This window comes from Salvelinus alpinus, chromosome 4, assembly GCF_045679555.1.
Source record: "Salvelinus alpinus chromosome 4, SLU_Salpinus.1, whole genome shotgun sequence".
Classification (NCBI taxonomy): Eukaryota; Metazoa; Chordata; class Actinopteri; order Salmoniformes; family Salmonidae; genus Salvelinus; species Salvelinus alpinus.
Genome location: NC_092089.1, coordinates 22650375 through 22677797, shown reverse-complemented (window position 1 = coordinate 22677797; position 27423 = coordinate 22650375). Strand labels below are relative to the sequence as shown.

Here is a 27423-nt window from a genome sequence, read left to right as displayed (position 1 = left end):
GTGTCTAGAGTTTTGAAAAATGACACCAAGGTTTCCCGAAATTAGTGCCAAAGTGATTGTAAAAATCCAATGCCACTGACAAACACAGCAAATAATCATGGACTAGTTCTCTGATGAGATCCCTTGAAATTCCTCTCAAATGGAACGGTTTATTTTCACAATGGTGCACTTTCACCAAAGAAACACACAACAAATGATAAACAAAACCCACAATGAATTGATTTTCTAGCTGAGTTGGTATATTCACATTGACAAATCTGTTCATTAGATCACATTCAGAGACATTGTTAATAATGAAATCAAAGCATATATCTAGGGTTGACATGTCCTGTGACCTTGAGATGTCTGCACACAAGGACGCAGCAACGTCAATGTTGCTTGTAAACACATTAAAGCAATGGGTTAAGGCTTAGCAAATATCAGATAGCCACAACAGCATTGGAAATATCATTTGATTTAGAGCATCGACTGCACCGGCGGTTAGAGAGTCAGGCAGCAGGTTGACAACGTATTGCCTTATCTTCCCTGGTACTTCCTGTAGCAGACAGAGAACAGCCAGTATACAGTAACGTGAGGCTACAGGGGAAGGAGAGAGTCAGGCAGCAGGTTGACAACGTATTGCCTTATCTTCCCTGGTACTTCCTGTAGCAGACAGAGAACAGCCCAGTATACAGTAACATGAGGCTACAGGGGAAGGAGAGAGTCATTGGACATAGCTTAAGTATCCAGGGAACAAATGAAAATGGAACAATCATCATTGGAAAGCGTGTGAGTCATGACCTGAGTAACTTAGAATAACGATGAGTCGACTACGAGGTCAGGACCAGTAGAAAGATCAACTTACACACATTGAGATCCTCTCTCAATCTCTCTCTCTCTGTCAACCTGTGTTCCAATCCTGTGCTCATTCATTAACATTCTCATTTACAAAGTCTATAGTCAGTGTCCCAAATGGGACCCTATTCCCTATATGGGCCCTGGTCAAAAGTAGAACACTAGGGAATAGGTTGCCATTTGGGAAGGGCTCTATATGTGTTCCAGAGTCATTTTCACATTGCACAAGGATCTTTCACTGATTGTTAGGAGTCATTACTTTCACTGGGTGAGACCTGTCACCCTTATCTAATTAAAATCCTTTTGCCTTAATGATTTCTTTCAGCCAATGTGCTTTTGCATATTGATATCACAACACTGAGACATTGTGTAGGGGATATATATATATATTCATAAATTCTCTGCATGGGGGATGCTTTTCTCAATGATTATATTCATATATTCAAACTTTTTTCCCCACAATGCATTGGGGTTGCCAGATTGGTTCTTATTTTGTGTCCATCCACAGGTTTGCTAATATGTTTTACACATTGCTCACTGAATACATTCATTTCAATAGACAATGTAGTGATTGAAAACCTTCATGGTGATCTTCCAGGTCAGTACTAAATGAGCTGGACACAGTGTGAACACAGAGAGGCTGTAGGTGGAGCAGAGAGCTGGACACAGTGGGAACACAGAGAGGCTGTAGGTGGAGCAGAGAGCTGGACACAGTGTGAACACAGAGAGGCTGTAGGTGGAGCAGAGAGCTGGACACAGTGTGAACATAGAGAGGCTGTAGGTGGAGCAGAGAGCTGGACACAGTGTGAACACAGAGAGGCTGTAGGTGGAGCAGAGAGCTGGACACAGTGTGAACACAGAGAGGCTGTAGGTGGAGCAGAGAGCTGGACACAGTGGGAACACAGAGAGGCTGTAGGTGGAGCAGAGAGCTGGACACAGTGTGAACACAGAGAGGCTGTAGGTGGAGCAGAGAGCTGGACACAGTGTGAACACAGAGAGGCTGTAGGTGGAGCAGAGAGCTGGACACAGTGTGAACACAGAGAGGCTGTAGGTGGAGCAGAGAGCTGGACGGCGTTGGAGCCAACCGTAAGAGGCGGTGGGAGGAATTTAGATTCATATAGGAAAATAAAAACTTTACAAAAGATGTCAGAGGGTGGAATTCACTTTTCATTTTTTTTTTTTTTATGAGCACATTTTTGTATGGTCTGCATCTTTGAAGTAGACTACTGACACTTGAATGTAGCTTTAATGATTATACAATCTCGGTTTGGTCATTCATAATTTAAAATGTTTAATAAATGTATTCAATTTATGAATACATTAATTTATGAATTAATACAATTCAATCCAATTACATTGGATTTGAATCAGTTTTAGCAGTGGTGTAAAGTACTTAAATAAAAATACTTTAAAGTACTACTTTAGTAAGTTAGTTTTTTGGAGTATCTGTAATTCACTTTACCATTTAAAATTTTGGCAACTTTTACTGCACTACATTCATAAAGAAAATAATGTACTTTTTACTCCGTACATTTCCCTGATACCCAAAAGTACTCGTTACATTTTGACAGGAAAATGGTCCAATTCACACACTTATCAAGAGAATATCCCTGGTCATCCCTACTGCCTCTGATCTGGCAGACTCACGAAACACAAAGGCTTTGTTTGTAAATTATGTCTTGGAATATTGAAGTGTACCCCTGGCTATCTGGAAATACAATTAAAAAAAACAAGAAAATTGTTCTGTCTGGTTGCTTAATATAAGGAATTTGAAATGATTTATACTTTTACTTTTACTTTTGATACTTAAGTATATTGATACTTAAGTATATTTAAAACCAAATACTTTTAGACTTTTACACAAATAATATTTTACTGGGTGACTTTCACTTTTACTTGAGTCATTTTCTATTAAGGCTTCTTTACTTTTACTACAGTCTTACAATTGAGTACTTTTTCCACCACTGAGTTTTAGCCAGTTCTATTGGATGCTGTTGTAAATGATGTGTTTTTTGTTTTACAGAGCCTCTCCTGGATGACTTCCTGCTGACATACCTGGTGTTCATGTCAACCAGTGATCTGTGTCAGGCTCTCCTGGGACAATATCCTTCTACTTCAGGCTGTGGTGGTCACCTCTAGACTACAGTATACTACCCTTACCTCTAGACTACAGTACACCACCCTAACCTCTAGACTACAGTACATTACATCTAGACTACAGTACACCACCCTAACCTCTAGACTACAGTACACCACCCTAACCTCTAGACTACAGTACATTACATCTAGACTACAGTACACCACCCTAACCTCTAAACTACAGTACACGACCCGTACCACTAGACTACAGTACACCAACCTAACCTCTAAACTACAGTACACAGCCCTAACCTCTAGACTACAGTACACAACCCGTACCACTAGACTACAGTACCTTACATCTAGACTACAGTACACCACCCTAACCTCTAGACTACAGTACCTTACATCTAGACTACAGTACACCACCCTAACCTCTAGACTACAGTACACAACCCTAACCTCTAGACTACAGTACCTTACATCTAGACTACAGTACACCACCCTAACCTCTAGACTACAGTACACAACCCTAACCTCTAGACTACAGTACACAACCCTAACCTCTAGACTACAGTACCTTACATCTAGACTACAGACTAACCTCTAGACTACAGTACCTTACATCTAGACTACAGTACACCACCCTAACCTCTAAACTACAGTACACAACCCGTACCACTAGACTACAGTACACCAACCTAACCTCTAAACTACAGTACACAACCCTAACCTCTAGACTACAGTACACCACCCTAACCTCTAGACTACAGTACACCACCCTAACCTCTAGACTACAGTACCTTACCTCTAGACTACAGTACCTTACATCTAGACTACAGTACACAACCCTAACCTCTAGACTACAGTACACAACCCGTACCACTAGACTACAGTACACCAACCTAACCTCTAAACTACAGTACACAGCCCTAACCTCTAGACTACAGTACCTTACCTCTAGACTACAGTACACCACCCTTACCTCTAGACTACAGTACACCACCCTTACCTCTAGACTACAGTACACCAACCTAACCTCTAAACTACAGTACACAACCCTAACCTCTAGACTACAGTACCTTACCTCTAGACTACAGTACACCACCCTAACCTCTAGACTACAGTACACAACCCTAACCTCTAGACTACAGTACACAACCCTTACCTCTAGACTACAGTACCTTACATCTAGACTACAGTACACCACCCTAACCTCTAGACTACAGTACACAACCCTAACCTCTAGACTACAGTACACCACCCTAACCTCTAGACTACAGTACCTTACATCTAGACTACAGTACACCATCCTAACCTCTAGACTACAGTACACAACCCTAACCTCTAGACTACAGTACACCACCCTAACCTCTAGACTACAGTACCTTACCTCTAGACTACAGTACCTTACATCTAGACTACAGTACACAACCCTAACCTCTAGACTACAGTACACAACCCAAACCTCTAGACTACAGTACACCACCCTAACCTCTAGACTACAGTACACCACCCTAACCTCTAGACTACAGTACCTTACCTCTAGACTACAGTACCTTACCTCTAGACTACAGTACCTTACATCTAGACTACAGTACACCACCCTAACCTCTAGACTACAGTACACAACCCTAACCTCTAGACTACAGTACACCACCCTAACCTCTAAACTACAGTACACCACCCTAACCTCTAGACTACAGTACCTTACCTCTAGACTACAGTACCTTACATCTAGACTACAGTACACAACCCTAACCTCTAGACTACAGTACACCACCCTTACCTCTAGACTGCAGTACCTTACTTCTAGACTACTTTACCTTACCTCTAGACTACAGTACAAGACCCTTCCCTCTAGACTACAATATACCACCCTTACCTCTAGACTACAGTACCAAACCTCTAGGCTACAGTACACAACACTTACCTTTAGACTACAGTACCTTACATCAGTACCTTACCTCACCCCTAGACTACAGTACCTTACCTCACCCCTAGACTACAGCACCTTACCTCACCCCTAGACTACAGCACCTTACCTCACCCCTAGACTACAGCACCTTACCTCACCCCTAGACTACAGCACCTTACCTCATCTCTAGACTACAGTACCTCACCTCTAGACTACAGTACCTTACCCCTAGACTACAGCACCTTACCTCACCTCTAGACTACAGTACCTTACCTCACCTCTAGACTACAGTACCTTACCTCACCTCTAGACTACAGTACCTTACCTCACCTCTAGACTACAGTACCTTACCTCACCCCTAGACTACAGCACCTTACCTCACCCCTAGACTACAGTACCTTACCTCTAGACTACAGTATACCACCCTTACCTCATCTCTAGACTACAGTACCTTACCTCTAGCCTACAGTATACCACCCTTACCTCTAACGCTACTGACTGTTCTCTACTACACACACACACACACACCACACCTCACCCTTAAACACACATACACCTCCAACTTGGAACAATTAAAAATAGCGGTGTTGATCCTGTTGGCCTAGCTAATGTCAATACACACAACGCCTACTGAGAGTCCGCTCTACTGCTGTGCTGATGCCTTAACTCATGGAGCCCACCTATTGTTCAAAGAGACACCACCGGGGGAAAGAGGAAGGGCAGGAGGTTCTGGACAGGAAACGGCAGGTCCTGCACCTGGTGACACAGTGGACAACACTGTACAGGGACTTCCTACGAGAAGACGAGCATGTTAAACTCTTCATGAAGGTATGACGGAGCGAGCGAGGAGAAGAAGGGATATTACAGCCTGTTTCCAGATCTGTTTGTGCTTTCTTTCAAACTCCTCTAGTCATTTATAAGGAGTTGGCAAGACAAATGTGGGGCCAGGCTAAGGATATGGGACAGTGAGATGACCCTAAAATAAGTGATATCATGATGATATGGGAGGGTGAAAACAGACATTAGATGTTGTCTTTGTGTTTCAGACATTGAAAACAGACATTAGATGTTGTCTTTGTGTTTCAGACATTGAAAACAGACATTAGATGTTGTCTTTGTGTTTCAGACATTGTATCGTTTCCTCCTGGATGACCTGTATGAGTATCCAACTCTAGAGAAGGAGCAGAAGGACCTGCAGAAACTCCTGCGGCTGCATCGCAGACAGTGAGTGGCCATAGGAACTGAATAATGGAATAATATGATGAATTAGTTACACTACATGACCAAAAGTATGTGGACACCTGCTCGAACATCTTATTACTAAATCATGGGCATTAATATGGAGTTGGTCCCCCCCCTTTTGCTGCTATAACAGCCTCCAGGCTTTCCACTAGATGTTGGAACATAGCTGTGGGGACTTGCTTCCATTCAGCCACACGATCATTAGTGAGGTCGGGCACTGATGTTGAGCAATTAGGCCTGGCTCACAGTCGGCGTTCCAATTCTTCTGAAAGGTGTTCGATGGGTTGAGGTCAGGGCTCTGTGCAGGCCAGTCAAGCTCTTCCACACCCTGAAGAAACTATTTCTGTATGGACCTCGCTTCGTGCGAGGGTGCATTGTCATGCTGAAACAGGAAAGGGCCTTCCCCAAACTGTTGCCACAAATCTCCACCTGGCACAGCCAGAAGAGGACTGGCCACCCCTCATAGTTCCTCTCTAGATTTCTTCCTAGGTTCTGCCCTTTCTAGGGAGTTTTTCCTAGCCACTGTGCTTCAACACCTGCATTGCTTGCTGTTTGGGGTTTTAGGCTGGGTTTCTGTACAGCACTTTGAGATATCAGCTGATGTAATTATAAATACATTTGATTTGATTTGAAAGTTGGAAGCACAGTATCGTCTAGAATGTCATTGTATAATGTAGCGTTAAGATTTTCCTTCATTGGAACTAAGTGGTCTAGTCCGAACCATGCAAAACAGCCCCCGACCATTATTCATCATCCACCAAACTTTACAGTTGGCACTATGCATTCGTGCAGGTAGCGTTCTCCTGGCATCCGCCAAATCCAGACTAGTATGTCGGACTGCCAGATGGTGAAGCGTGATTCATCACTCCAGAGAACGTGTTTCCACTTCTCCAGAGTCCAATGGCGGCGAGCTTTACATCACTCCAGCCGATGCTTGGCATTACACATGGTGATGTTAGGCTTGTGTGCAGCTGCTCGGCCATGATAACCCATTTCATGAAGCTCCCGACGACCAGTTATTGTGCTGACGTTGCTTCCAGAGGCAATTCGGAACTCGGTGGTAAGTGATGCAACCGAGGACAGACAATTTTTAACAACTACGCGTTCTGTGAGCTTGTGTGGCCTACCACTTCGCGGCTGAGCCGCTGTTGCTCCTAGACGTTTCCACTTCACAATAACAGCAATTACAGTTGACCAGGGCAGCTCTAGCAGGGCACAAATTTTAACTAACTGACTTGTTAGAATGGTGGCATCCTATGACGGCCCCACGTTGAGCTCTTCAGTAAGGCCATTCTACTGCCAATGTTTGTCTATGGAAATGGCTGTGTGCTTGATTTTATACACTTGTCAGCAACAGGTGTGGCTGAAATAGCCGAATGCACTAATTTCAAGGGGTGTCCACATACTTGTGGATATATAGTGTATTTATGTGTAATGTATGCGTGGATTATTTCTCCTAAGTGTGAATTCCGAACATGTAGCTGGTAAACAGGAAATGTGACTTTGTGTGCATGTCAAATGGCACCCTTTTCCCTGTATAGTGCACTAATTCTGACCAGAGCCCTATAGGCCTATCACACTACTCCCTTTTGGCCTGTAAAGAGAATAGGGTGACATTTGAGATGCGTTTTTTGAACCAAAAGAGTGAGTCAAAACTGAAAACACTGAATATAGATCAACTGTCCTAGAGGCAGAGAGAGTCATGTGTCCTCCAACACCCATGAATGGGAACATGTACTGTAGAGGGCTGTTTTACTGATCTCCTGTATTCATACTAAATTAATCCATTGATAAATTAAGAGTAGTTGCAGTGTTTGGGGCTGTGTTGTTGTCCTGTTTGGGGCTGTGTTGCTGTCCTGTTTGGGGCTGTGTTGTTGTCCTGTTTGGGGCTGTGTTGTTGTCCTGTTTGGGGCTGTGTTGTTGTCCTGTTTGGGGCTGTGTTGTTGTCCTGTTTGGGGCTGTGTTGTTGTCCTGTTTGGGGCTGTGTTATTGTCCTGTTTGGGGCTGTGTTATTGTCCTGTTTGGGGCTGTGTTATTGTCCTGTTTGGGGCGGTGTTATTGTCTTGTTTGGGGCGGTGTTGTTGTACTGTTTGGGGCTGTGTTATTGTCCTGTTTGGGGCTGTGTTGTTGTCCTGTTTGGGGCTGTGTTGTTGTCCTGTTTGGGGCTGTGTTGTTGTCCTGTTTGGGAATGTGTTGTTGTACTGTTTGGGAATGTGTTGTTGTACTGTTTGGGGCTGTGTTGTTGTACTGTTTGGGGCTGTGTTGTTGTACTGTTTGGGGCTGTGTTGTTGTCCTGTTTGGGGCTGTGTTGTTGTCCTGTTTGGGGCTGTGTTGTTGTCCTGTTTGGGGCTGTGTTGTTGTCCTGTTTGGGGCTGTGTTGTTGTCCTGTTTGGGGCTGTGTTGTTGTCCTGTCTGGGGCTGTGTTATTGTCCTGTCTGGGGCTGTGTTATTGTCCTGTTTGGGGCTGTGTTATTGTACTGTTTGGGGCTGTGTTATTGTCCTGTTTGGGGCTGTGTTATTGTCCTGTTTGGGGCTGTGTTGTTGTACTGTTTGGGGCTGTGTTGTTGTCCTGTCTGGGGCTGTGTTATTGTACTGTTTGGGGCTGTGTTATTGTCCTGTTTGGGGCTGTGTTATTGTACTGTTTGGGGCTGTGTTATTGTACTGTTTGGGGCTGTGTTGTTGTCCTGTTTGGGGCTGTGTTATTGTACTGTTTGGGGCTGTGTTGTTGTCCTGTTTGGGGCTGTGTTGTTGTCCTGTTTGGGGCTGTGTTGTTGTCCTGTTTGGGGCTGTGTTGTTGTCCTGTTTGGGGCTGTGTTGTTGTCCTGTTTGGGGCTGTGTTGCTGTCCTGTTTGGGGCTGTGTTGCTGTCCTGTTTGGGGCTGTGTTGCTGTCCTGTTTGGGGATGTGTTGTTGTCCTGTTTGGGGATGTGTTGCTGTCCTGTTTGGGGCTGTGTTGCTGTCCTGTTTGGGGCTGTGTTGCTGTCCTGTTTGGGGCTGTGTTGCTGTCCTGTTTGGGGATGTGTTGTTGTCCTGTTTGGGGATGTGTTGTTGTCCTGTTTGGGGATGTGTTGTTGTCCTGTTGGGGGATGTGTTGTTGTCCTGTTGGGGTCTCTGAGTTCCTCTCCCTCTGTGTCAGGGGTCTAAGACACGTAGGAAGAATATCTGGGAAAGCAAACCTGTGACAGCGAGACCTGTTGTTCCATTTCTATTGTTGGTTCTATTATTGCCAATAGCATTGAGGATTCCTTCCTTGCTGACAAATGCACATTTCCAAGAACACCAAAAATATAGAACATGGTGTCCATCGAGTGGGACACATCCCATGTCAACCCTCCCCTCATCCCTCCTCCCTTCCTTCTCCTCACCTATTCCCTCCCGAACCAAATTCACATATAATAACAGATCTATAGCATTTCTAATTGAAAGCAAGTCCAAGGAGTGGTAAATCTGTTCAATATGTGCTATTTCTGTGATTAGGCAAACTATTTGAATGTTAGCAACCAGGAAATGGTGGACCGATTTCTACATATTGCACCTTTAAATCAGGACCATAACCCATGTCACCTAACCTTGACTTTTCTAATCAGGACCGTGACTCATGTCACCTAGCCTTGACTAATCTAGTTGATTGATGGAAAATCATAGTACTACCAGGTTACTAGTTGATTGATGGAAAATCACAGTACTACCAGGTTACTAGTTGATTGATGGAAAATCACAGTACTACCAGGTTACTAGTTGATTGATGGAAAATCACAGTACTACCAGGTTACTAGTTGATTGATGGAAAATCACAGTACTACCAGGTTACTAGTTGATTGAAACGGTCCAAAACGAGTGTGTATTGTTTTTTTTTGTCATTCTTGTCTCATGGTCTAATTGTTTGATTTTGTTTCTCTCTCCAGTACAGCGGAGGAGTATTCACCCCACAGAAAGGTAAGAGGCCAACACTGCATGAGATGAGTATTCACCCCACAGAAAGGTAAGAGGCCAAACTGCATGAGATGAGTATTCACCCCACAGAAAGGTAAGAGGCCAAACTGCATGAGATGAGTATTCACCCCACAGAAAGGTAAGAGGCCAAACTGCATGAGATGAGTATTCACCCCACAGAAAGGTAAGAGGCCAAACTGCATGAGATGAGTATTCACCCCACAGAAAGGTAAGAGGCCAAACTGCATGAGATGAGTATTCACCCCACAGAAAGGTAAGAGGCCAAACTGCATGAAATTAGTATTCACCCCACAGAAAGGTAAGAGGCCAAACTGCATGAAATTAGTATTCACCCCACAGAAAGGTAAGAGGCCAAACTGCATGAAATTAGTATTCACCCCACAGAAAGGTAAGAGGCCAAACTGCATGAGATGAGTATTCACCCCACAGAAAGGTAAGAGGCCAAACTGCATGGCATGAGTATTCACCCCACAGAAAGGTAAGAGGCCAAACTGCATGAAATTAGTATTCACCCCACAGAAAGGTAAGAGGCCAAACTGCATGACATGAGTATTCACCCCACAGAAAGGTAAGAGGCCAAACTGCATGAGAGGAGTATTCACCCCACAGAAAGGTAAGAGGCCAAACTGCATGAGAGGAGTATTCACCCCACAGAAAGGTAAGAGGCCAAACTGCATGAGAGGAGTATTCACCCCACAGAAAGGTAAGAGGCCAAACTGCGTGAGAGGAGTATTCACCCCACAGAAAGGTAAGAGGCCAAACTGCATGAAATTAGTATTCACCCCACAGAAAGGTAAGAGGCCAAACTGCATGACATGAGTATTCACCCCACAGAAAGGTAAGAGGCCAAACTGCATGACATGAGTATTCACCCCACAGAAAGGTAAGAGGCCAAACTGCATGAGATTAGTATTCACCCCACAGAAAGGTAAGAGGCCAACACTGCATGAAATTAGTATTCACCCCACAGAAAGGTAAGAGGCCAAACTGCATGAAATTAGTATTCACCCCACAGAAAGGTAAGAGGCCAACACTGCATGAAATTAGTATTCACCCAACAGAAAGGTAAGAGGCCAACACTGCATGAAATTAGTATTCATCCCACAGAAAGGTAAGAGGCCAAGAAACCATGTGTTGGATGTACTTGATACCATTCCACTTATTCCACTCCAGCCATTACCACGAGCCCGCCCTCCCTAATTAAGGTGCTACCTACCTCCTGTGGTAAGAGTGCGTCATTGTTGGGCAGGGTTTCCCAACTGGTGGCCCACAGGCCATTTTATTTGGCCCCCAAGTTTTCTGAGTTAAAACTTTTCATTTTGGAAATCTGTTAGAAAGTATTTCCAGGCATAATACAGAGATATACATTTATGTGATTGAATACAAATGTAAGCAAGGTTTGAAATTATGTTTTTGCAAAATATTATATCTGTTTGGGCTTCTTGCGGTCAATTTACAGTCTACAAATGATTTGTGATTATGTTCTGGCCCGCTGATCATCTGCACAAGCAGAAAATGGGCTGAATCAGATCCTGTTGTAGGGATGTGTTTACGTTTGAATAGCCAGGTTTCCTTATAGCCTATTTGCAACAGTTTGGGTCATTAAATACTATTGTCCTCTTGTTTCCTGCAGAAAGCACAAGAGTCCAGAAGAGTTAGAATGTTTTCTCACACAGTATGAATGTGTTCTGAATTCCCTGTATGTCCCTCCATTTAGAGCAAAGCTCTTTCCCACCAACTGAGCCTGAAAGAGAACGGGCTCCCGACCAGAGGAACACAAAGGGAGACCAGGGAAGGTGAGTCGGTCCTAAAATCTGCGTCTCAAATGGCACCCTATTCCCTATATAGTGCACTACTTTTGAGCAGGGCCCTATGGCCATTTGGGATGCAGCCTCTGTCTTTCTATTTATTCTTCCTACATTCCTCCCAACATGCATTGTTTCCACAGTTTGTGTCGGCTGATGACGTTCTGTATAGAGCATCTCAGAGCCATTCTTTTTAAGGTAGCAAGCACTGTGAGGAGACAGAGTAACAATGGGAATCCTTGAGGCTGGACAGAATGAGACTTTTCTGAACAATGAAAATCCCAATGCTTTCATGTTCAATGATGTCAGAACATGAGGTGATGCATGTGATGCATGACATCATTGAACATGAAAGCATTGGGATTTTCATTGTTCAGAAAAGTCTCAGTCTGTCCAGCCTCTTCACACCCATCACCTCATGTACCACTTTATGCAGCAGGTTAGCCATTTGAGAACACCCATGAGTTGACCATTCAAATTGCCATGGTCAGTAGTTCCAACTCCGTTCTATTCTTTCTACTTCTATGGGACAAACAGTGTTCTATTTCTCTCTCTGTCTCTCTTTCCTTCCTTCCTCTCCCTCTCTCCCTCCCTCCTCAGTGTTGTGTCATGTGTACGTGAGCATGGACTCATATCTGAGTGTGAGGAGCCTGGCCAGTGTTGTGGCCCAGGGGCTGCTGCAGGAGGTGGCTGAGAGACTGGATGTCCCCCTGGAGGAGCTGGTCCTGCTGGCTGTCACCTACCCTGGAGGTATCTAATCTAACCCTAACCATACCTAATACAACACAACACACTGGAGGAGCTGGTCCTGCTGACTGTCACCTACCCTGGAGGTATCTAATCTAACCCTAACCATACCTAATACAACACAACACACTGGAGGAGCTGGTCCTGCTGACTGTCACCTACCCTGGAGGTATCTAATCTAACCTTACCCTAACCATACACAACACACTGGAGGAGCTGGTCCTGCTGACTGTCACCTACCCTGGAGGTATCTAATCTAACCTTACCCTAACCATACACAACACACTGGAGGAGCTGGTCCTGCTGACTGTCACCTACCCTGGAGGTATCTAATCTAACCCTAACCATACACAACACACTGGAGGAAATTGTCCTGCTGACTGTCAGCTACCTTGGAGGTAACTAATCGAACCTTAACCATACACAACACACTGGAGGAAATGGTTCTGCTGACTGTCAGCTACCCTGGAGGTATCTAATCGAACCCTAACCTAATCATACCTGGAGTAGCTGGTCTTGCTGGTTGTCATCTACCGTGGAGGTAACTAACCACAACTTAACTCACACAGGGATTCACCAGAGTTTCAATGGACTGCCTGCTTGTCGAAATCATATCAAATCAAAAGTGTGTTGGTCACGTACACAGATTTACAGATGTTACCACAAGTGCAGCGAAATGCTTGTGTTTCTAGCTCCAACAGTGCAGTAATACCTAGCAATACAAAACATACTATAAATAAAAACACAATACACACACACAAAGAATCCAGAAAAATACAGAAAACTTAAGAAATATCAGAACAAGCAATGTTATATTTGAGATTCTTCAGAGTAGCCACCCTTTGCCTTGATGACAGCTTTGCACACTCTTGGTAACCGACTTCATGAGGTAGTCACCTGGAATGCATTTCAATTAACAGGTGTGTCTTGTTAAAAGTTAATTTGTGTTTTTTTTTCCTTCATGTGTTTGAGCCAATCAGTTTTGTTGTGACAAGGTAAGGGTGGTATACAGAAGATAGTCCTATTTGGAAAAATACAAAGTCCATATTATGGCTAGAACAGCTCAAATAAGCAAAGAGAAATTACAGTCCATCATTACTTTAAGACATGAAGGTCAGTCAATACAAAACATTTCAAGATCTTCAAGAAAGTTTCTTCAAGTGAAGTCGCAAAAACCATCAAGCTCTATGAAGAACCTGTCTCATGAGGACCGCCACAGGAAAGGAAGACCCAGAGTTACCACTGCTGCAGAAGATTCATTAGAGTTCATTAGAGTTAACTGCACCTCAGATTGCAGGCAAACAAATACTTCAGAGTTCAAGTAACAGACATCTCAACATCAACTGTTCAGAGGAGACTATGTGAATCAGGCCTTCATGGTCGAATTGCTGCAAAGAAACCACTACTAAAGGACACCAATAAGAAGAAGAGACTTGTGTGGGCCAAGAAACATGAGCAATGGACATTAGACCGGTGGAAATCTGTCCTTTGAGATTTTCTGCTTCCATCTGCCGTGTCTTTGTGAGATGCAGAGTAGGTGAACGGATGATTTCAGCATGTGTGGGTCCCACCGTGAAGCATGGTGGAGGAGGTGTGATGGTGTGGGGGTGCATTGCTGGTGACACTGTCTGTGATTTATTTAGAATTCAAGGCACACTTAACCAGCATGGCTACCACAGAATTCTGCAGCGATACACCATTCCATCTGGATTGTGCTTAGTGAGACTATCATTTGTTTTTTAACAGGACAACGCCCATTTGGGCTATTTGACTAAGAAGGGGAGTGATGGAGTGCTGCCTCAGATGACCTGGCCTCCACAATCGCCGACCTCAACCCAATTGAGATGGTTTGGGATGAGTTGGACCACAGAGTGAAGGAAAAGGAACCAGCAAATGCTCAGCATATGTGGGAACTCCTTCAAGACTGTTGGAAAAGCATTCCTCATGAAGCTGGTTGAGAGAATGCCAAGAGTGTTCAAAGCTGTCATCAAGACGGCAAAGGGTGGCTACTTTGAATAATCTCAAATATAAAATATATTTTTGGTTACTACATGATTCCATACGTGTAATTTCATAGTTTGATGTCTTAACTATTATTCTACAATGTAGAAAATAGTCAAATAAAGATAATCCCTTGAATGAGTAGTTGTGTCCAAACTTTTGACTGATACTGTACATATATATTATGTACATATAAATGGTGTGTAAAGACAGTATGGACAGTATATGAATAGAAAAGGTGTGTACAGCAGTAGTTATATAGGATGAGCCTGGACTAGAATACAGTATACACATATAAAGTCTGTCCACCTGTATGTCTGTCTTTGACTCTGTATAGATGCAGTATTCTGGGACAGTATCTCCTTCTATAGCCAATAGATACATCCGTATACTCTGAAAGCACATGACTGTAAAAACAATGATTAAACCATGTTGTCCTCTACTGACCTTAATGTCCAGTGACACAACAGTGTGTATTATGTTACATGAATGAGTGAAATTCTGTAGACTTGAAAAGCGAACAGGAATGAACAAAGTCCTGCTGTCCCGACATGTAGTCGTTTTCTGTTGTCAGCCGCTGTGGCTATACTGACTCCTGTAGAACAGAACCAACCCTACACTGACTCCTGTAGAACAGAACCAACCCTACACTGACTCCTGTAGAACAGAACCAACCCTACACTGACTGACTCCTGTAGAACAGAACCAACCCTACACTGACTGACTCCTGTAGAACAGAACCAACCCTACACTGACTGGTAGAACAGAACCAACCCTACACTGACTGACTCCTGTAGAACAGAACCAACCCTACACTGACTGACTCCTGTAGAACAGAACCAACCCTACACTGACTGACTACTGTAGAACAGAACCAACCCTACACTGACTGGTAGAACAGAACCAACCCTACACTGACTGGTAGAACAGAACCAACCCTACACTGACTGGTAGAACAGAACCAACCCTACACTGACTCCTGTAGAACAGAACCAACCCTACACTGACTCCTGTAGAACAGAACCAACCCTACACTGACTCCTGTAGAACAGAACCAACCCTACACTGACTGACTACTGCAGAACAGAACCAACCCTACACTGACTGACTACTGCAGAACAGAACCAACCCGGCACTGGGACACTCATCTACACCAGATAGCAGGTGACACGCTGGCTGACATATTTATAATGGCTGTGCTGTGTGTGATGCTTCCTCTCTCCAGAGAAACTCCTCCTGAAGCCTCAGGACAGGCTCTACTCTGATTCGCTGACAGCAGTGGGGAGGCTGCACGTGTGCAGAAAGGACCTGAGTGAAGTCATGGTAGGAATCACAATGAGTCCACTTCAATGCAGTTCCTCAGCAGGCTACAATGTGAATGAATCTAGCATAGGTGACAGTCCTCAAGCCTCCTATCAAGCTACTTCTGCATTTGGTTTATCACATTATATTCCTGATTCCTACTGGATATGCTTCCAGCCTATAATATCACACCAGAAAATAACATGTTCTTACATAACCCAACAGAACATATATCATATCCATTTCTCCTCTCAGAACCCGTTCACAGACAACGCAGAGCTACAACAGAGGTCAGCTCGCATGCTGAGTATGAACACATGGGACGTGGCTGTCACCCTTACAAACTTTGACTGGAGTGTCTTCAACTCAATACATGAGGTCCGTGACATCACCTTTTGTCCATCACCTACACTATGCATGCGTCCCAATTGGCACCCGATTCACTATTAGTGCATCTTTTGTTTTTACCAGGGCCCTTAGAGCTCTGGTCAAAAGTAGTGCGCTATAAAGGGAATAGGGTGCCATTTAGGATACAGATAAAGATATGAGTGATTCAAAGCTTTCTACAAGCTCACCCGTGTCCTGTCCTGCCCTGCCCTGTCCTGCCCTGCCATGTTCTGTCCTGCCATGTTCTGTCCTGCCATGTTCTGTCATGCCCTGCCCTACTCTGTCATGCCCTGTCATGCCCTGTCTCTCTCCACTACAGCAAGAGCTGGTGTACTTCACGTTCAGCCGTCATGCCAGCGGTGGCCACACGGTGGCGCTGGAGCTGCTGCTGCAGCGCTGCAATGAGGTACAGCTGTGGGTGATGACAGAAGTCCTGATGTGTCCTACGCTCTGCAACAGAGTCCAGCTCATCAAGAAGTTCATCAAGATCGCTGCCCAGTGAGCTCCTCTCTCCTCTCCTCTCTGACCACAAGATAGTGGGCTCCTCTCTCCTCTCCTCTCCTCTCTGACCACAACATAGTGGGCTCCAGCATTTGGACAGAGTTGTTACATCCTCAAAATGTGCTGATGTCTTCTTCTACAGAAGTAGAGCAGTATGACTGGTCCATTTCACTAATCGCCCAATACTTCAACTACAGAACTCTGCACAACACTATTATAGTGAGGTCTGCATGGACAGGATGCTCCCTCCTGTGGTTTAGTGAGGAATTACAGTTTGTATTCCTGTATCATCACTGTATGAAGCTGGTGTTAACAGTGTGTCACTCTTTATTTCCTCAGCTGTAAAGCCCAGAGGAACCTCAACTCTTTCTTTGCCATCGTTATGGGTCTGAACACCGCAGCAGTTAGCCGCCTCAGTCAGACCTGGGAGGTCAGTGTGTGTCTGCTTCTGTACGTGACTATTTGTGATGGATGTCTGTTAAGCTTTTCAAAGAAACTGGTCTTGATTGTCTTTTGCCAAGGGACAATTTGAAATGTACTGGTTAGTTCAAAATAGGAGAGAGTTGTCAAACTTTTTGTTATGCTTTGAGGATTGTTTAATTGTAGATATTTTTGGGCACAGAGCAGGGTAGTGTGTTTTTATTGGGCACAGAGCAGGGTAGTGTGTTTTTATTGGGCAGAGAGCAGGGTAGTGTGTTTTTATTGGGCACAGAGCAGGGTAGTGTGTTTTTATTGGGCAGAGAGCAGGGTAGTGTGTTTTTATTGGGCAGAGGGGAGGGTAGTGTGTTTTTAATTGGGGCACAGAGCAGGGTAGTGTGTTTTTATTGGGCACAGAGCAGGGTAGTGTGTTTTTATTGGGCAGAGAGCAGGGTAGTGTGTTTTTATTGGGCACAGAGTAGGGTAGTGTGTTTTTATTGGGCACAGAGTAGGGTAGTGTGTTTTTATTGGGCACAGAGCAGGGTAGTGTGTTTTTATTGGGCACAGAGCAGGGTAGTGTGTTTTTATTGGGCAGAGAGCAGGGTAGTGTGTTTTTATTGGGCACAGAGCAGGGTAGTGTGTTTTTATTGGGCACAGAGCAGGGTAGTGAGTTTTTATTGGGCAGAGGGCAGGGTAGTGTGTTTTTATTGGGCACAGAGCAGGGTAGTGTGTTTTTATTGGGCAGAGAGCAGGGTAGTGTGTTTTTATTGGGCACAGAGCAGGGTAGTGTGTTTTTATTGGGCAGAGAGCAGGGTAGTGTGTTTTTATTGGGCACAGAGCAGGGTAGTGTGTTTTTATTGGGCACAGAGCAGGGTAGTGTGTTTTTATTGGGCACAGAGCAGGGTAGTGTGTTTTTATTGGGCAGAGAGCAGGGTAGTGTGTTTTTATTGGGCAGAGAGCAGGGTAGTGAGTTTTTATTGGGCACAGAGTAGGGTAGTGAGTTTTTATTGGGCAGAGAGCAGGGTAGTGTGTTTTTTTGGGCACAGAGCAGGGTAGTGAGTTTTTATTGGGCAGAGAGCAGGGTAGTGAGTTTTTATTGGGCACAGAGCAGGGTAGTGTGTTTTTATTGGGCAGAGAGCAGGGTAGTGTGTTTTTATTGGGCACAGAGCAGGGTAGTGTGTTTTTATTGGGCACAGAGCAGGGTAGTGAGTTTTTATTGGGCAGAGAGCAGGGTAGTGTGTTTTTATTGGGCACAGAGCAGGGTAGTGTGTTTTTATTGGGCAGAGAGCAGGGTAGTGTGTTTTTATTGGGCACAGAGCAGGGTAGTGTGTTTTTATTGGGCAGAGAGCAGGGTAGTGTGTTTTTATTGGGCAGAGAGCAGGGTAGTGTGTTTTTATTGGGCACAGAGCAGGGTAGTGTGTTTTTATTGGGCACAGAGCAGGGTAGTGTGTTTTTATTGGGCAGAGAGCAGGGTAGTGTGTTTTTATTGGGCAGAGAGCAGGGTAGTGTGTTTTTATTGGGCACAGAGCAGGGTAGTGTGTTTTTATTGGGCACAGAGCAGGGTAGTGTGTTTTTATTGGGCAGAGGGGAGGGTAGTGTGTTTTTATTGGGCAGAGAGCAGGGTAGTGTGTTTTTATTGGGCACAGACCAGGGTAGTGTGTTTTTATTGGGCACAGAGCAGGGTAGTGTGTTTTTATTGGGCACAGAGCAGGGTAGTGTGTTTTTATTGGGCAGAGAGCAGGGTAGTGTGTTTTTATTGGGCACAGAGCAGGGTAGTGTGTTTTTATTGGGCACAGAGCAGGGTAGTGTGTTTTTATTGGGCAGAGAGCAGGGTAGTGTGTTTTTATTGGGCACAGAGCAGGGTAGTGTGTTTTTATTGGGCACAGAGCAGGGTAGTGAGTTTTTATTGGGCAGAGGGCAGGGTAGTGTGTTTTTATTGGGCACAGAGCAGGGTAGTGTGTTTTTATTGGGCAGAGAGCAGGGTAGTGTGTTTTTATTGGGCACAGAGCAGGGTAGTGTGTTTTTATTGGGCAGAGAGCAGGGTAGTGTGTTTTTATTGGGCACAGAGCAGGGTAGTGTGTTTTTATTGGGCACAGAGCAGGGTAGTGTGTTTTTATTGGGCACAGAGCAGGGTAGTGTGTTTTTATTGGGCAGAGAGCAGGGTAGTGTGTTTTTATTGGGCAGAGAGCAGGGTAGTGAGTTTTTATTGGGCACAGAGTAGGGTAGTGAGTTTTTATTGGGCAGAGAGCAGGGTAGTGTGTTTTTATTGGGCACAGAGCAGGGTAGTGAGTTTTTATTGGGCAGAGAGCAGGGTAGTGAGTTTTTATTGGGCACAGAGCAGGGTAGTGTGTTTTTATTGGGCAGAGAGCAGGGTAGTGTGTTTTTATTGGGCACAGAGCAGGGTAGTGTGTTTTTATTGGGCACAGAGCAGGGTAGTGAGTTTTTATTGGGCAGAGAGCAGGGTAGTGTGTTTTTATTGGGCACAGAGCAGGGTAGTGTGTTTTTATTGGGCAGAGAGCAGGGTAGTGTGTTTTTATTGGGCACAGAGCAGGGTAGTGTGTTTTTATTGGGCAGAGAGCAGGGTAGTGTGTTTTTATTGGGCAGAGAGCAGGGTAGTGTGTTTTTATTGGGCACAGAGCAGGGTAGTGTGTTTTTATTGGGCACAGAGCAGGGTAGTGTGTTTTTATTGGGCAGAGAGCAGGGTAGTGTGTTTTTATTGGGCAGAGAGCAGGGTAGTGTGTTTTTATTGGGCACAGAGCAGGGTAGTGTGTTTTTATTGGGCACAGAGCAGGGTAGTGTGTTTTTATTGGGCAGAGGGGAGGGTAGTGTGTTTTTATTGGGCAGAGAGCAGGGTAGTGTGTTTTTATTGGGCACAGACCAGGGTAGTGTGTTTTTATTGGGCACAGAGCAGGGTAGTGTGTTTTTATTGGGCACAGAGCAGGGTAGTGTGTTTTTATTGGGCAGAGAGCAGGGTAGTGTGTTTTTATTGGGCACAGAGCAGGGTAGTGTGTTTTTATTGGGCACAGAGCAGGGTAGTGTGTTTTTATTGGGCACAGAGCAGGGTAGTGTGTTTTTATTGGGCAGAGGGGAGGGTAGTGTGTTTTTATTGGGCAGAGAGCAGGGTAGTGTGTTTTTATTGGGCAGAGGGGAGGGTAGTGTGTTTTTATTGGGCAGAGAGCAGGGTAGTGTGTTTTTATTGGGCAGAGAGCAGGGTAGTGTGTTTTTATTGGGCAGAGGGGAGGGTAGTGTGTTTTTATTGGGCACAGAGCAGGGTAGTGTGTTTTTATTGGGCAGAGAGCAGGGTAGTGTGTTTTTATTGGGCACAGAGCAGGGTAGTGTGTTTTTATTGGGCACAGAGCAGGGTAGTGTGTTTTTATTGGGCACAGAGCAGGGTAGTGTGTTTTTATTGGGCAGAGAGCAGGGTAGTGTGTTTTTATTGGGCACAGAGCAGGGTAGTGTGTTTTTATTGGGCAGAGAGCAGGGTAGTGTGTTTTTATTGGGCAGAGAGCAGGGTAGTGTGTTTTTATTGGGCACAGAGCAGGGTAGTGTGTTTTTATTGGGCACAGAGCAGGGTAGTGTGTTTTTATTGGGCAGAGAGCAGGGTAGTGTGTTTTTATTGGGCAGAGGGCAGGGTAGTGTGTTTTTATTGGGCACAGAGCAGGGTAGTGTGTTTTTATTGGGCAGAGAGCAGGGTAGTGTGTTTTTATTGGGCAGAGAGCAGGGTAGTGTGTTTTTATTGGGCAGAGAGCAGGGTAGTGTGTTTTTATTTGGCACAGAGGAGGGTAGTGAGTTTTTCCCTGATTTACAATTACCATTTTGTATGTTTTACTATATAATGTCTTCCAGATAGCCATGGATCCTCATGTGCTTGCATGCACCTCTCCTAAATCAAGGTGTTTTGGTACTTCCCTTATGCACTATGCTTTTCTACACTCTTACTAAACCATAGGTCAATGTAGTCTACCAGTCAACTGTCTATCCTGCCCTCTATTCATAGTGACAGTAGAGGTGGGTGGATGTTTATCCAGATCTGCAAAATGCTAACTAGCAATCATACCACACATAAAATCATTCAAATCTGCACCCAATGTTCAATATAAATCCACTCGATAGAAGAGTAGCTGAGAGTTCTCCTTACTTCATGAAAGAACAGTGAAGACATGAAACATGCAGCTCAAAACCTCCCCTGTTAATCTTGTTTAGGGACAATACAGTTATCCTACCTAGATTATAGTACCCTACAACACCACAATGCAATGAAAAATTGTATTACTGTTTTCAATTGAGTACAATTCTACTCTAGGATGTAAACTGCAGTGAAAATGTCATTTGAATAATGGCGCAAAAGCCCTGTGCTATGAATGGTTCATTCCATGGATCAGTTGTGGGTCTCCTCTGGACAGATTGTAGAAAAGGCCCAGTAGCAGGCCAGTCTGGCTGGAGTTTTACTTCTGATGCTGATCATCATTCTCCTAAGTCTTCTTCACGTAGGCCTGTGTTCCCAGCAGACACAGTTATTCAGGGAAACTTAACACGCGTTCTGTCTCCTTTCCCATCTATTTCTAGACCTAGAACCTAACGCCTAAATATAGTCGCAATGTTTCAGTCTGATAACGCTTCTTCAAATGTCTCCTGTAGGCTACCTGCTCACATTCATCCACTCCACTCGAATATACACCGAGGGTACTAAACATTAGGAACACCTCCCTAATATTGAGTTGCACCCCTTTTTGCCCTCAGAACAGCCTCAATTCGTCGGAGCATGGAGTCTACAAGGTGTCCAAAGCGTTCGACAGGGATGCTGGCCCATGTTGACTCCACAGGGATGCTGGCCCATGTTGACTCCAATACTTCCCACTGTTGTGTCAAGTTGGCTGGATGTCCTTTGGATGGCAGACCATTCTTGATACACACAGGAAACTGTTGATTGTGAAAACCCAGCAGCATTGCAGTTCTTGACATACAAACTGTTGTGCCTGGCACCTACTACCATCCCCTGTTCAAAGGCACTTAGATATATTTTGTCTTGCCCATTGACCCTTTGAGTGGAACAAATACACAATCCATGTCTTAATTGTCTCAAGGCTTAAAAATCCTTCTTTAACCGGTCTCCTCCCCTTCATCTACACTGATTGAAGTGGATTTAACAAGTGACATCAATAAGGGGTCATAGCTTTCACCTGGGTTCCCCTGGTCAGTCTATATCATGGGAAGAGCCGTTCCTAATGTTTTGTACACTCAGTGTAATTCCAGCATCTTAACTGAGCAACGGCCATTCGATCAATGGAAAGAGACATCTGTTACAAAACAGCAAAATGTGTAATGACATTCGTAGATTGTGAATCCAAGCCTTCGATACTGACTAAGTCTACAAGGCAGGGGGGATGTATTCTTTGTCAGATAGAGATTCTCTACTTGATTGTGGAGTTGAAAACACAAACCATGATGATAAGCGCTCAGTTGTTAATTGGTATGCATTTATGCGTTGCTTATTGGTTGTGTGTGGTGCATTGGGACAGAAACCTGTTGGTGGGAAACACAGGAGGTTGGTGGCACCAGCAGAATTAGTGGAATGGTATCAAATACGTGAAACGCATGGTTTCCATGGTTTCCATGTGTTTGATGTGATTCCATTTGCTCCGTTCCAGACATTATTATGAGCCGTCCTCCCCTCAGCAGCCTCCACTGGTGGAAAAATCATTGCAAATATTTTATATAATTATAAATATAGCATCAAACTGTTAAAAATCTGATTTTCCCCTAGCTGATCATTGTCTGCTGCCTGCTCTGATTGTAGTGTAATGAGACAAGCAGGGAGAGTGAGCTCGTCCGTGGTGGTCGACGAACCCTCAACCTTCTGGCCCATAGCCCTGCGTGGCATCAACTGTACCACGAAACCATGCTGAAGTAGCAACGTTGATATCTACGTTTATAAACACAGGGTTGCTACAGTTACTGTCATTTATGGTGGTAATAATATTGTATGAGGGAGGAGGGTGTGCAAATGTTGTCACAGGACAAGGAGGAGGTCTGAGTAGACCCAGTACATGTTGTTACAGGACAAGGAGGAGGTCTGAGTAGACCCAGTACATGTTGTTACAGGACAAGGAGGAGGTCTGAGTAGACCCAGTACATGTTGTTACAGGACAAGGAGGAGGTCTGAGTAGACCCAGTATATGTTGTTACAGGACAAGGAGGAGGTCTGAGTAGACCCAGTAAATGTTGTCACAGGACAAGGAGGAGGTCTGAGTAGACCCAGTACATGTTGTTACAGGACAAGGAGGAGGTCTGAGTAGACCCAGTAAATGTTGTTACAGGACAAGGAGGAGGTCTGAGTAGACCCAGTACATGTTGTTACAGGACAAGGAGGAGGTCTGAGTAGACCCAGTACATGTTGTTACAGGACAAGGAGGAGGTCTGAGTAGACCCAGTAAATGTTGTTACAGGACAAGGAGGAGGTCTGAGTAGACCCAGTACATGTTGTTACAGGACAAGGAGGAGGTCTGAGTAGAACCAGTAAATGTTGTTACAGGACAAGGAGGAGGTCTGAGTAGACCCAGTAAATGTTGTTACAGGACAAGGAGGAGGTCTGAGTAGACCCAGTACATGTTGTTACAGGACAAGGAGGAGGTCTGAGTAGACCCAGTAAATGTTGTTACAGGACAAGGAGGAGGTCTGAGTAGACCCGGTAAATGTTGTTACAGGACAAGGAGGAGGTCTGAGTAGACCCGGTAAATGTTGTTACAGGACAAGGAGGAGGTCTGAGTAGACCCAGTAAATGTTGTTACAGGACAAGGAGGAGGTCTGAGTAGACCCAGTACATGTTGTTACAGGACAAGGAGGAGGTCTGAGTAGACCCAGTAAATGTTGTTACAGGACAAGGAGGAGGTCTGAGTAGACCCAGTAAATGTTGTTACAGGACAAGGAGGAGGTCTGAGTAGACCCAGTACATGTTGTTACAGGACAAGGAGGAGGTCTGAGTAGACCCAGTAAATGTTGTTACAGGACAAGGAGGAGGTCTGAGTAGACCCAGTAAATGTTGTTACAGGACAAGGAGGAGGTCTGAGTAGACCCAGTACATGTTGTTACAGGACAAGGAGGAGGTCTGAGTAGACCCAGTAAATGTTGTTACAGGACAAGGAGGAGGTCTGAGTAGACCCAGTACATGTTGTTACAGGACAAGGAGGAGGTCTGAGTAGACCCAGTAAATGTTGTCACAGGACAAGGAGGAGGTCTGAGTAGACCCAGTAAATGTTGTTACAGGACAAGGAGGAGGTCTGAGTAGACCCAGTAAATGTTGTTACAGGACAAGGAGGAGGTCTGAGTAGACCCAGTACATGTTGTTACAGGACAAGGAGGAGGTCTGAGTAGACCCAGTACATGTTGTTACAGGACAAGGAGGAGGTCTGAGTAGACCCAGTACATGTTGTTACAGGACAAGGAGGAGGTCTGAGTAGACCCAGTAAATGTTGTTACAGGACAAGGAGGAGGTCTGAGTAGACCCAGTAAATGTTGTTACAGGACAAGGAGGAGGTCTGAGTAGACCCAGTACATGTTGTTACAGGACAAGGAGGAGGTCTGAGTAGACCCAGTAAATGTTGTTACAGGACAAGGAGGAGGTCTGAGTAGACCCAGTAAATGTTGTTACAGGACAAGGAGGAGGTCTGAGTAGACCCAGTACATGTTGTTACAGGACAAGGAGGAGGTCTGAGTAGACCCAGTACATGTTGTTACAGGACAAGGAGGAGGTCTGAGTAGAACCAGTACATGTTGTGGACACTCAACCTGTTTTTCTTTCCATCAGAAAGTTCCAGGAAAATTCAAAAAACTGTTTTTGGAACTGGAGATGTTGACAGTAAGTTCATTCTTTTTTATTGTCTAGAGATCCTGTAATAATGAACGGGACTATACATGGAATTATGCCTTGTACGTATAGTACTAGGAACATATTGGGTCATGTGGTCATTAAATAGGCTACATGTTTTCACTGTTGAGTTAATAAAAGCAGGACACTTGATCATCTTCACCTGCTCTGGTCTCTTGGGACACAGTAACAGATGTTATGGGTTGTGAGGGCTTCTGCAGTGCACATGTATGAGTCCCAAATGGCACCCTATGCCTTACATAGTGCACTAGTTTTGACCAGATCCCTATAGGTCCTGGTCATAAGTATTCACTATATAGGGAATATGTTGCCATTTGGGACGCAGAAGACCACGTTTCTCCCCAAAGACAAGCATCACACATCACATCTGTCTCAACATGTCTTCACAGGACCCCTCTCTCAACCACAAAGCCTACAGGGACACTTTCAAGAAGACCAAGACGCCGAAGATCCCTTTCCTTCCTCTGCTACTGAAAGGTGCCTAAAACACTGCATGTTACTGTCATCACTGCCTCCTGAGCCCTGCAGTGGTCTGTAATGTTACTGTCATCACTGCCTTCTGAACCCTGCAGTGGTCTGTAATGTTACTGTCATCACTACCTCCTGAACCCTGCAGTGGTCTGTAATGTTACTGTCATCACTGCCTCCTGAACCCTGCAGTGGTCTGTAATGTTACTGTCATCACTACCTCCTGAACCCTGCAGTGGTCTGTAATGTTACTGTCATCACTGCCTTCTGAACCCTGTAGTGGTCTGTAATGTTACTGTCATCACTACCTCCTGAACCCTGCAGTGGTCTGTAATGTTACTGTCATCACTGCCTCCTGAACCCTGCAGTGGTCTGTAATGTTACTGTCATCACTACCTCCTGAACCCTGCAGTGGTCTGTAATGTTACTGTCATCACTACCTCCTGAACCCTGCAGTGGTCTGTAATGTTACTGTCATCACTACCTCCTGAACCCTGCAGTGGTCTGTAATGTTACTGTCATCACTGCCTCCTGAACCCTGCAGTGGTCTGTAATGTTACTGTCATCACTGCCTCCTGAACCCTGCAGTGGTCTGTAATGTTACTGTCATCACTGCCTTCTGAACCCTGTAGTGGTCTGTAATGTTACTGTCATCACTGCCTCCTGAACCCTGCAGTGGTCTGTAATGTTACTGTCATCACTGCCTCCTGAACCCTGCAGTGGTCTGTAATGTTACTGTCATCACTGCCTCCTGAACCCTGCAGTGGTCTGTAATGTTACTGTCATCACTGCCTCCTGAACCCTGCAGTGGTCTGTAATGTTACTGTCATCACTGCCTCCTGAACCCTGCAGTGGTCTGTAATGTTACTGTCATCACTGCCTCCTGAACCCTGCAGTGGTCTGTAATGTTACTGCCATCACTGCCTCCTGAACCCTGCAGTGGTCTGTAATGTTACTGTCATCACTGCCTCCTTAACCCTGCAGTGGTCTGTAATGTTACTGTCATCACTGCCTCCTGAACCCTGCAGTGGTCTGTAATGTTACTGTCATCACTGCCTCCTGAACCCTGCAGTGGTCTGTAATGTTACTGTCATCACTGCCTCCTGAACCCTGCAGTGGTCTGTAATGATACTGTCATCACTACCTTCTGAACCCTGCGGTGATCTGAAATTCAGACAGAAATATTGTGAGCTAAACTTAAATCACAAACTAGCACTCAATATTTTAACGCTGCTACATTGTTCCCTTTCTCATAGATATCACTTTCATTCACGAGGGCAACAAAACCTTTCTCGATAACCTGGTCAATTTTGAAAAGCTGGTAAGTTGCTCCAGGATGACGGAGGGGGTTGAACATGTCAGTGTACCCAGTGTTTCCTCAACTATAGACGGTCTATAACGCAGAAACAAGGGCATCTAAAATATGTGATGGATGTGTATTTGAAGTGTATTTGAAGTGTATTGTGTCCATCTCCTCTTGCAGCACATGATAGCCGACACGGTGCGTCTCATCAGACACTGTCAGGAGGATCACATGGGTGGGTGACGTGTGTGCGTGTGTGTGTGTGTCTCACACAGTCTTAGATCAGCAATGACCATCAACTTTGATGAGCTTTCCCTGAACCTCCATACTCATGTCATTACTTACACGCAGTAGACAGGTCACAGTGTTGACTTTCTACAGTCACCCACTATAACACAGTAAACAGGTCACAGTGTTGACTTTCTACAGTCATCCACTATAATGCAGTAGACAGGTCACAGTGTTGACTTTCTACAGTCATCCACTATAACACAGGTCACAGTGTTGACTTTCCACAGTCAGCCACTATAACACAGTAAACAGGTCACAGTGTTGACTTTCTACAGTCATCCACTATAACA

At 44.8% G+C, this 27423-nt stretch overlaps 1 protein-coding gene across 1 annotated transcript in view; it reads left to right on the top strand.

The window, feature by feature from the left end:
- Positions 1-27423, top strand: part of LOC139573058 (rap guanine nucleotide exchange factor 5-like) — a 70246-nt gene that overhangs the window by 37588 nt on the left and 5235 nt on the right. Inside the window, exons 4-17 of the mRNA XM_071396068.1 lie at positions 2858-2936; positions 5512-5659; positions 5958-6055; positions 9978-10008; positions 11744-11822; positions 12432-12581; positions 15805-15902; positions 16137-16259; positions 16588-16766; positions 17109-17199; positions 24991-25041; positions 25461-25548; positions 26796-26860; positions 27023-27077. Of these exons, the coding sequence (XP_071252169.1) occupies positions 2858-2936; positions 5512-5659; positions 5958-6055; positions 9978-10008; positions 11744-11822; positions 12432-12581; positions 15805-15902; positions 16137-16259; positions 16588-16766; positions 17109-17199; positions 24991-25041; positions 25461-25548; positions 26796-26860; positions 27023-27077 (1335 nt within the window). The remainder of the gene's footprint in view (positions 1-2857; positions 2937-5511; positions 5660-5957; positions 6056-9977; positions 10009-11743; positions 11823-12431; positions 12582-15804; positions 15903-16136; positions 16260-16587; positions 16767-17108; positions 17200-24990; positions 25042-25460; positions 25549-26795; positions 26861-27022; positions 27078-27423) is intronic.